The sequence below is a fragment of the Euprymna scolopes genome, chromosome 8, assembly GCF_053919585.1.
Source record: "Euprymna scolopes isolate OS-2025 chromosome 8, ASM5391958v1, whole genome shotgun sequence".
In the NCBI taxonomy this organism is placed as follows: domain Eukaryota; kingdom Metazoa; phylum Mollusca; class Cephalopoda; order Sepiida; family Sepiolidae; genus Euprymna; species Euprymna scolopes.
Window position 1 is genome coordinate 1669159 of NC_136489.1, and position 12052 is coordinate 1681210.

At 33.4% G+C, this 12052-nt stretch overlaps 1 protein-coding gene across 1 annotated transcript in view; it reads left to right on the forward strand.

Annotated features, from left to right (window-relative positions):
• The window catches only part of LOC145284083 (uncharacterized), a 361761-nt gene that overhangs the window by 255181 nt on the left and 94528 nt on the right, over window positions 1-12052 (forward strand). Inside the window, exons 44-49 of the mRNA XM_080133150.1 lie at window positions 634-697; window positions 2134-2343; window positions 4643-4748; window positions 6230-6323; window positions 8733-8896; window positions 10392-10486. Coding sequence (XP_079989276.1) covers window positions 634-697; window positions 2134-2343; window positions 4643-4748; window positions 6230-6323; window positions 8733-8896; window positions 10392-10486 — 733 coding nt within the window. The remainder of the gene's footprint in view (window positions 1-633; window positions 698-2133; window positions 2344-4642; window positions 4749-6229; window positions 6324-8732; window positions 8897-10391; window positions 10487-12052) is intronic.

Genomic DNA, 12052 nt, shown 5'->3' on the forward strand with positions numbered 1-12052 from the left:
TCAGTTACATTCAAACACACGACGATGCAACACATCCAAATACACGTGATTATATATACAAGTATGTTTAACTAGTAAAGAATATACAGATACTACGTAACAGACTGTTATAGTGATGGTGTTTTCCTTTAAAAATGCATAAATTAAAATCGATTGCTTCTTATTCATTTATTTTAGGCTTTTAAACAATCGAGAGTTTATTTTGGCAAATATCTTTTAAAGTTTTGAGAATTAACGGTTATCTGTCGTCACAGGTTGCTCGCGATGACATATCTAGAGAAGCAGCAGGATCAGTTGTCATGCCTAGTTGTACATTCGTCGTGCCTAAATCGGTCGTACATCACCAGTAAACCCCAACTTTCTATGGAAAATAAATGTATATTCATATATGTAAACTCGACACACTCTTTATGATCAACGTTTTTTTCATCATCTTTTTTCTCGTTTTTTTCTCACATTTGCACACAAGAAAACACACGTTCAATATGGCGGCTCTTGTGATGAAGAAAAGTGTTCACAATACAAAAAGCATAGAAACTTTTTTGTTGATTTGTTTGCATCTTGAAATATATTCAGATATTTTATATTTATAAAAATCTGTTAATTTTATGTTATATTTTTGTACCATTTCAGATATTTTAACAACTTTTATGCTGGAGAATTTATACTTTATCAACATAAAACACTGCCATATGAGGTAAAATAAATTTATATTATTATATTATATAACGTATAATCAATTTATATCATATCTATAGTATTATATTATATCACATATAATAAATTTATATTAATATATTTATGATATATGGCACATAATCAATTTATAATATCATACTAATATTATTATATGATGTATAATAAATTTATATTAATTTATTTATATTATAATTTTATATAATTATATTATTACATTATATAACGAAAACAATTTATATTATTATATGATGTATAATTAATTGGCATATTTATATTATATATAATATGACGTATAATACATTTATATTACAAGCGGGGGGGGGGGTACCCGGGCATAAAATACGTTTTAATAAAATATTTTAATTTGTCCAAATTTGTTATATACTATTATAGAGTCGTGATTCCAAAAGTAAAAAAAAGTATTTTGGTGCCATCAGTTAGAATCGAAACCGAAAGCAAAACTAAAGCATTCAAAGTTGGTGACGTTACCACTGTTCCAACATGACACGCATGTGAACTGATTAAAAATTAAAAACAAACAAAGATTAATGTACAAAATGTATAACGATTTTTTCAGTTTTTACCCATTTTTGACCCCCTTAAAAAAACAAACAAAAAAAAAACATAAAAGAACGGTCTGTAAAAAATCCAATCATTTGGGGCCCCTAGCGTCGCTCTGCGACTTTTAGTTTCGGAGGAGATAGAGTTTGAAAATATGGAGACAGACACACAGACATATAGCCTTTTATATATTAGACTGGCGGAGAGGGGTGCTTGGTTTTGCCCGGGTGTAAAATACGCTTAAATATGATATTTTAATTTGTCCAGATTTCGTGTACATTATTATAGTCAGGATTTCAAAAGTAAAAATACCTATTTGGGTGCCATCAGCTAAAATCGAAACCGAAACTATAACATTCACAGCTGGTGACGTAACCACTGTACTAACGTGACACGCATATGAACTGATTAAAAATTAAAAATAAACGAAGATGAGTGTACAAACTGAATAACTATTTTTCAATTTTTCAATTTTTTTTACCTCCTGCCAATGCCGCTTAGGTACAATTAATGATCCAATGTTCAGCAAAATGGTCGAATCTTGAAAGTGAATGATCTCTTGTAGATATTTAATCCTGAATGTTAATACACAAGAATTAACGAAATTAAAAAGCATCATCATCACCATCATATGCAATTTAATATCTGTTTTATATGTATTGACGGTTTGTAAAAATTGACTTTTATACCAACCTATCTCTGATCACCATGCACTCATTAACACTTATTCTTGAGTGACTTTCAGGTATTGATAAGTCGTGGCTCGCTTGGTTTTAATCTACCGGAAATGTTGTCCAGGCAATTTTTAAACGTCGCACGTTGAACAGGTTCACTGTACATATTTATAAATCCACCAATTCCTCTTTTTAATAGGTTCGCACATTCACACAAAAATGCCTAGGAAAGGCTTCTTGTAATTGCGCCGTTGCAGCCAGGTCTGGAGAAGATGTGGTCATTTTTGATCAATGCCATCAAAAGGGGAACACATGGGTTCCGTTTCTAATGAGATCATTTATGAAAAATGGAAAAGATTTTGCTGATGGTACTGAAATCAGACGTATTGGTGGTGGAATACAATATAAGGTGAGTTTATTGCGATACTATTATTTATTATGTCTACTTGTGAATCGCTAATTTGTACAAAATATCAATTCAGCATCTAATATACAAGTACAATGCTAAGATATCTCATGTTCATACTACGTTAGATAATTTGTTAGAAAACGACACAAAGTTGATATGGTCAGAAGAATATGAACAGACGTTTAAAAAAATAAACAGCTGTTTTATAGCAGACTTATCATTGACACATTGTGACCCGAAGAACAAAAAGCATTGTAGCGGCGAATGCTAGCACTGATGACTCTATTGCTTCACAAATTTAAGGATGGATATATAAAGTCAATAGCACATGCCTCGAGAACGTTGCTGCCCGCGGAACGAAATTATAGTCAAATTGAAAAATAGAGTTTAGCAATAATTTATGTTGTAAAAAGTTTCACAGATTTGTATACGGAAGAGAGTTTATTCTGAAAACAGACCACAAACCACTAATAAGATTTTTTTTTGTTGTTAAAAAGGGTATATCAACGCACACAGAAAATCGACTACAACGTTCGGGAGTAATTCTATAGAATTATAATTTTCAAATAGTTTGTACCGTCAAAAAAGATAGGTCACGCCGGTGGGTTATCAAGATTGATATGTAAACATTCGGAACCACTCGACGAAACAGTAATAGCGGCGCTAAGAGACGAAAGTGAATTCTCAGGTTTGTTATGCAATACGATTAGAGAATTCTGATTACACTAGACATTAAAAAAAAACGGAGAATGATGATTTCATTAATAAATGAAAAAAGCAAGTATAGTGGACTGCGAAAAATAAAAAGGGAAATAGTGTACCATCGTTTTTTATATGTGACCGCGTATTGCTATACACAGATAGAGTAGTAATTCCGGCTACATTACAGAAAAGAGTATTCAAATAATTCTACATGGGCTATTCGAGGATTTCACGAATGAAATCGTTAATGAGAGGTTCCATGTATTGGCTTGGATGGAGGAGGATATAGAAATGGTGATGAAACAATGCAGAGGAGCCAAACTGGCAACAAGGGATCCGTCGGTAAAAATTCAGCCATGGCCAAAGACAGATGTCTCATGGACTCGATTGCATATCGACTATTCAGGCCCCATAAATGAATCATATCAGATGGTCATAGTGGACAGTTTCACAAAGTGGCCAGAAATTGTAAAGTGCAGACATCCAATTGCAACAGATATGATCAATGCACTTAACAAAACTTTTAGTCATTTTGGACTCCCCAAAACTGTAGTTAGTGACAATGGAACTCAGCTCAGGGGACAGGAATTTAAGGGATATTACAAGTCATTATAAATTGAGCATGTGACAACACTAGTTTATTTCCAAGATCTAACAGAATGGCAGAAAAATTTGTAGACAAATTCAAACGAGTTCTGGAACAAGGTATGGACATAAATGAAAGAAGTATTCAGAAATTTTTGGCAGTTTATAAAATCACGCCAAACCCGAATACAACATCTTATATATCTTCTAAAATCAAATCACGTCGTCCTGTTGACTCAAACAGCACAATTTTAAATAAATACATTTCAAAAATTGATTTATGTTTAATCTATTTTAAGAATATTTTACAATAAAAAGACAGAATTTTTTGGATCTTGTCTAAGAATGAGCGATTAGTAGTTGTTGCACCAACACAGATCTGGCAATAATACTCCATGTATGGGTGAGTTCTGGTTTTGAAAAAAATACAGAATATTTTCTGGTGTGCATAATTCAATCTGTTATCCTGTAGTGTTTTTACGCTAGATCAATAGTCTTCTTGGTAAAAAAATTCCTATTATAATCTTCGTCATCATTGAACTAATATTCTATTCATCTCATTAATTCTTATCCTTGGTAACGTTGTAAACCTTATTTTTAACAGTGTCGCTACCGTTTTAATGGATCCAACACGTTTAGACTTCGTCACAAGGAAACAGAAGAAAGAAAAAACTAGACTTACTTTCTTTTTTTTTTTAACAAAAGCCTTTATATCTTGTATTTCCAACAACACATTTTTTATAAATATTTAAACAGTTCATCTTTCCTTCTTCGAACACATATCGAACAACACTCCTCTGAACACCCTATGCCCCTCCTCTTTATCCTTGCCGTGTGTGTCTTTTTATGGCTCTGCTGTGACGTCACATCGTGCATCTGACGGTCATTTTCATATGTTATACGATGCTGCTGCTGCCAGCGTCAGCAGCTCTGTTACACCTTGAGTGATTTTCAGTCTTAAAAACTTGAACGTATTTTCTTTTTTAATAATGCATAGTCATTTTATTTTTAGGTGATCTTCCCTACTGGAACGACCATAATTATAAACGTTGGTATGTGGAAACAACACTTGAATGTCCAAATTCGTGCATCTCCTAGTGATATTAAAAATACTACAGGTTTGTTAGTCACTTTTTAAAAAGTTTTGTTAGTCTCTTTTTTTTTAAAGCTTTTTATGTCTGTAGTCCTCCGAGGGTATACAATAGCTGATTATTTGGCCACGTGATGCTGAGAGAAAAGACAGCTACACATTTTTATCCATTTATGCATAGTGCCTACCTAGTTGAGTGCTATATTCAGAAGTTTACAGCCCAGTCGAAAATTTACCGAACTATAATAATTTTGTGCCAAAATCAAAGAGGAGCCATTCGTTTATAGGTGACAATAGCTATTTCAACTAGAGTTGCGTCCCTTTCTTCAATCTATCAAACTGGCTGACCAAAAGTAAAAAATTTATTAAAAAAAAAACTAAACAAGAATTTCAAATTCTCCTCCTTGAGTGTTATTTTCCAAAGGTTTTAGGTTTATGTAACTTTCTGCTTTCTTCAGGTGTATCTTCTGAATTCAAGAATCTTTCTGTTGAACTCTGGAATCTTTCTGTTGAACTCTGGAATCTTTCTGTTGAACTCAAGAATCTTTCTGTTGAACTCAAGAATCTTTCTGTTGAACTCTGGAATCTTTCTGTTGAACTCTGGAATCTTTCTGTTGAACTCAAGAATCTTTCTGTTGAACTCAAGAATCTTTCTGTTGAACTCTGGAATCTTTCTGTTGAGCTCTGGAATCTTTGCACCCAACTCGCAAAATACCACCCATTCATTGTTGAGGTCATCGGATGCTGGAAAGCCTTCTATGTTAACAGTTTCTTCCCTGGAACTGCTAGACTTTGGAATTCCCTTCCGGGTTCCTGCTTCCATGACGGTATTGGCATGCAGAAGTTCCAGTGTAATGTAAACAGACATCTTACTGCTCAACTCTCTACATAGTATATCTGCAAATTATGTCCTAAATCGTGTCTTGTTTGGGGTGAAAATACAATTAAAAATTTTAAGTTTGAAATCATTTCCAATGATCTATCATCATGCTTTGTTTAAAATAGCATTTTTGTTGGCCTGTAATGCCAGAGTGTGAAATTTATTTTTCGACTGTCAACTGACTCTGCGACTACAACTTTTCTACCTAAAATCTCTCATTTACATTTTTTTTACATGGAAGTCAACATTTATCAAAGCTTGAAGGCCACTCGAAGATAACGGTTAACGACTGTAAGGTGGTCAGTAAGACAACAGCATAATGATCAGTAGTGGTGGAAATTGTGCAAAATTTTATTATTTATCCTCATAAATAATCAACAAGCACTTGTTTAAATTGGACTTGAAAAACTACCATGTTGTAGTCAGCTGGAAAGCAGATCTGCAGTATGGAGTTCCACAAATGGGTAGTTTTAGGAAAGAAATTTTGTTTATGGAATTTACATTTAGATTTAGACACAGATAGGGTATTGACAGTGGTTGTAGTTAGACGAGTATTTGTTGTGACTGCTTTGCAGGGGGGGATTATTTATGTTAAATCTAATCAATTATTTTATTTGAATGTTTTTCAGGTTTGTGCGGCAATTATGACAAGAGCAAAGATAATGATGAATATGATACAAAATCTGCGTCTCAAGGTTTGAGGACTTTCATACAAGCTTGGCGGTAAGAAAAAATACATTTATATTATATAAATGCCTCATTTTGTTTAGCTGATACCACATTAAGTGCTCAGCCCTTTGATGTGGCTGAGATTATATCTATATTTCTCTCTTTTTTAATTTTCTTATAATATATTTCTAGTTGAGGTTGAGGCATCCTACTGGACACCAGGCATTTAATCTCTATTTCACACATTTCAACTAAGAAACCTTTTCAATATTCTAATCGTCCCTTTAAATGCAATTGTTTGTTTTTCTCTTGCACTTAGTTCACAGAGTTTATTTGCCTGGTAGGTTTTGAAATTATTTTTCATGAATCCGGTTGCTTCTATAATTACTAGAATGATGGAAATCTGCCTATGATTCCAATTTCTTTTCATGTCGAACATAAGACCTTGGTATTTCGTTATTTTTTCCTTTTCAGCTCTGTTTAATCCAGCATAATCGGGGACACTAACTTCTACTATGGTTGCTTCTTTCTTCTTGTCCAATATCACTATGTGAGGTTTAATAGCTCCGTTTTGTACATATGTAATTGTAGGAATTGCATAGTCATAGTGGATGGTGTATGACTTATTTCCAACTGTTTTTGCTGGTAAACATGTTTCTAGGACTTGCTGTTGCGTTTGATATCTAACCTTTTACAGATGGTGTAATTGAGATTTTTACACATTCTATTGTGTCGCATTGGATAGTAGTCATCCTCCAGCAGAAACAACTGGACATAAGATGGCTCATACTCTCTATTTCTGTGTGGCAGGACCTTTTAGTTTAAAGATTTGTGCGTAATATATATATATATAAGTGAAAATGTGTGTGTGTCTGTGTATCTGTGTACAATTTCCTACCAAATAACTCTGTCAATTTTCGGTCTAGAGACGCGAGATTTGACTTAAGGGGTATTGAGATTTGGGAAAATCGTTTTAATCGGCTGTCAAGGGGCCAATGTTCAACGATTTGACCTTTGAAACTCTACGAAACTCCTCTGCCAATTTTGGGTTAAAACACTTGAAAATTTAAATGTAGGTTACTTGGGCATGGATTAAACTGTTTAATTTGATTTGAGCCCCAAAAAATAAATGTTAACGGGTTACAATTGGGGTCAACGTAAAAAAAAAATGTGACCTCTGCAGTCTCTACCAAATTACTCAGCAAATTTCTGGTCTAAACATTTGAAATTTTATATAAAGGGTATTCAGAGATAGGACAAGCTTTTTAAGCGGTTTGGGTCGAAAATTTTAACTGTCAAGAATCAAAGTTCAAAAGTTTGCGGTGTTTAGCAAACTACTCAGTCAATTTTGGGTCTAAACATTTAAAATTAATAAATAACGGGTATTCAGACATGCGGCAAACATTTTAATCAGTTTTGGGGAAAAAATTTGGCTGCTGAAAAGTCAAAGTTGAAAGAGTTGACCTTTGCAAATTCTACCAAATTCCTCCGCCAATATTGAGTCTAAAGACTTGAAATTTTAGATGTAGGTAACTTGGACATTGGTAAAACTTTGTATTTTGATTTGAGACCAAAATAATAAATGTTAAGGGGGTCGAAAGTGGAGTCAAAGTTAAAAAAAAACTGGCTTTTGCGGTCTCTATGAAATTACTCAAACAAATTTTGGTCCAAACATTTGAAATCTCACAAAAAGGGTATTCACACATAGGGTAAGTTATGAACAGTACATAACGCCCGATCAAAGCTGGACTGAACTACTAGTATATATATATAAAATAAAAAATTACAATCAAATTTACCAAAATGATCCAAGATGGTAAAACTAAAGTCTATTATAAATATTAAAGAATTAATATTTATAAAGTAATCTCAACCAGATGTAAAAGCTCGATAAAACCAAATAGGAGATAGAGCTTATAATAAGAGCAAATAGTTAATAAAACATGTTAAAAAACATTTTGAAAAAGAGTTAAAAACATATTTAATCTGAAAAGGAAACACTTACTAATCCATGGAGTTTCGAAGAAATACTTTCCTTCTCATCAGAGGGTAGGAATTAGCAAAATGTGGGATCGGATTTTTGTTCGCCTGTAACGCCAAACTTCAAAACAGCATTTCCATTGGTCTGCAATGCCAGAGTTTGAAATAGTATTTTCATTTGCTAGAATATTAAATAACATTTTCATTGGCCTGTAACGCCTAAGTTGGCCTGTAACGCCTAAGTTTAAAATAGCATTTTACCTATCAACTAACCCTTCTGCCTTAACTTCTGCATTTACTAACCTATGAATTTTATTTTATTTTACGGGGTTAGATTTAATCGTTCATTTAATTCAATACCTTTTCATATTTGTGTGGCATTTCTAATGATTTCATGTAATAACTGAAATGGCAAATCCTAAATAATAATAATTAGTTTCATTCAATAATTACAAGAAACCCTCTTTTTTTTTCATTTTATAGAGTCAACCAAAATGATTCTCTCTACAACGGCTACTGTGGCAAACCTCTTCTACTTGCTCAGAAACGAATGTACTGTGACTGCATAGTGGGTGGACCTCCTGTCTGCTCTTTCAACCAAGATAGAAAAACTTGCCAACAGAAAGACAACAAATACAACAAATATGGTTGGTGTTTCATTTTGTTTTCACTTTATTTGTTTACAAGATGGACGTCCGGCGTTTCCCGGTCGTACAATACGCTTAAACATGATATTTTAATTCATGCAGATTGTGTATGTATATATTATAGAATCTAAATAACATTTTAACGATACAAAAACTATACAACACTTTGAAAATAATATACGAGAAAACCTTAGGGGTCCCTTTCACCAACAAACTCATCAGGAGTTAATCGTTGGTTTATCAAGAGATGCAAAAACAAACGAATTAAATTGCCATGCAAAAGCAAATACTCGAGGATATACGAGTAAGAAAAAGAAAGCAAATTGAAATTCGTGTAAAATGATACATACAATAATATAAAATATATGTACAATTGAGATTGAGGGGTTATAGGAACGATTAAAATATATCTTCGAGCAAGTCTAATGATTTAACAAATTCTTTCTGTTGACAAAGAGAAGGCTTGCGTGAAAAAATCGTGACTGACTCCAAAATCTTTAAATGATTTTGAGTCAGCCCAGTGCAATTATCTGAAACAGCTAATTTTATATGCATTGTCACAAGCTGGATTTTCAATTAAATGTTGGTCAATGGCAGACTCCAAGGTAGAAGAGAGTGGAAAACAACATGGCTTGCCCAGTTTAATTTCTGTCAGTATATACTGGCAGAAATTAGATGGGGCATTGTTGATGCGTATTTGCAAATTTAAGGAAGTTCGACCCACATACCCAGCAGCATACTCGCAATTGAATTCATAAACAACATTACTTCATGTGATGTAGGGTAAACAGTGACTTTTATATAATAGTAGAGATAGAGATACCTATTCCTTAAATATAAGCCAAATACAAACAATATTATTGAAATGTCACTATTATTTTGAAATGCTTACAAGAGTTGTATTCGTTTAAAAATCGATCTCAATTTTTTTTTTTTTTTGTCTTGTGTGGATTTGCTTTTTCCATTTTGAAAATATATTTTACAATCAGTGTCACATACTTTCTCGTTCTTGTGTATTTTTGTACGAAATAAATAGGAAAAACTTTTATAAATATAAATCTACATACCAATAAAGTTGAGTGGGTTTTTTTTTTCCACTCTGACATTAGAATTAAAAGAATCGATAAGGCTGGAGAGCTATATGCTTTGGTTTCGATTCGAGCTGATGGCACACAAATCATATTTTTCACCTTTGAAATCACTACTATATATTAGGTATAATAATCGATAGAGAATTGCTTCTATAATATTAAATGATATTTGCATGAATTAATATATACCATTAAGGCGTATTTTATGACCGAGCAACGCCAGGCGGCCTGCTAGTATATGTATAAAATTATAAGATCATACATTACGTTTTGGTTTAATGTATTGTTTAACTAAATTATATATAGACTGCAAACACACACATACACACATATGTATATGAGGTGGTGGTGGTGGTGGTGCACAATACAAATAAATGGCTTTTAAAAACTCTTTTCTATTTCAGGGGAAATTCAAGTACTGTATAATGTTGAGAAACCTCAATGCGGACAAAGTAATAAGAGAAAAAAGTTTGTGTTTGACGATAACTACGTACCAAAGGTAAATATGATGAAAACTCTGTCTCTTACAGAGAAATGCGTTTCATATTTCAGTAAAATGTAGTTTTTTTTTTCTTTTTTTACAGACGTGTTCTGTCATCTCTAGAAATCACTAGTGTTGCTAGACACACAGAAAGATCAGAAACTTAAATCCCAGTGGTTGGCACCTGTTGCTTTACCGACTGAGTTATCACATCTGCAACTTATAATGAAGGCAACTACATAGCATATTTAAATGGGGGGGGCCATTTCTTTATGATACTGATAACTGAACCTACTCAATTATTTTTACTAGTGCATTGCTTTAATACTAAGAGGAAACCAATATATATATATATATATATATATATATATATATATATATATATATATATATATTTAAAGTGATGGTTGTGTAGTTCCAACGAGAGAAAAAATGTATATTTAAAAGAGTGTAGCCATCAACAATTGTTGATGGCTACACTCTTTTAAATATATATATATATATATATATATATATATATATATATATATATATATATATATTAGTCATTCACAGACACTGTTTCGCTGTATTACAGCACATCAGTGCAGCTAAATTAGAACTCATCTCAAACCAGAGTTCGAACCTACAACCATCAAGTTGATAGTCGACAGTTCTACCCTCTCACCCATGAGTTATTGCCTGCAAACTGTCTATTCATATAAACATTTGACCGTCGTTTTTTACAGTGCTCATTTGGTTGTTTATTTACAAAGACCAGCAGAAGTACCTATCATTGACTGGGTTTTAAAAAACCCTTCAAAAATGGACTCTGATCCATGAAGGGTTATGAAAAGGGTATGTAGGTGTAAAGAAATAGCTTTAAGTTTTGGGGTATCAAAGCCAAAGCAAGCCTCTCAAACGAATATGAGGGGGCAGTAGTGAGAATCTTTATTGACACAAACATATGAATACTAATTAGGGTTCCTCATTATAAGTGACCCCCATCGGGCTCCACCTCTAAGTGTGAGTGAGCAATGTAACTTGTAAAACCCTCCTCCCTTCTGATAGTACGGTCATCATGGAAAGTTCGATAGCTCTACATCAAACAGCATGAGCGTGCATAGAGTTCATATTTATAAGTGACTCCCCTGCGACCTCCACCCCATTGGTAGGGATGAGCTGTGTAACTCATAAAAATTTCCCCCTACACCATAGTGCGTTATCTTGCCATATTTGGTAACTACAGGTGTAAATCAAATAGTGTGAGCGTGCACAGGGTTTCCAGTTATAAGTGACCCTCCCACATACACACCCGGGCTCCATCCTCGTTGGTGGAGGTGAGTGGTGTAACCTGTCAAAATCTTCCCCTCCTCATGGTGTGTTATCCTGCCAAATTTGGTAGCTCTTCATGAAATGGTGTGAACATGCATAAGGTTTCTCACTGGAGTCTCGTCCCTGTTGGTGGGGGCGGGGTGACTTTATCATACCCATTTTTATTCCTTGATACCTCTTCTATCATTGTATGTGATCAGTTTAGTGTAATACTCCAAGTTTGTTGAACGTTTTTAAATTTTTTTCATGATATCATTATTTTTAATAAGA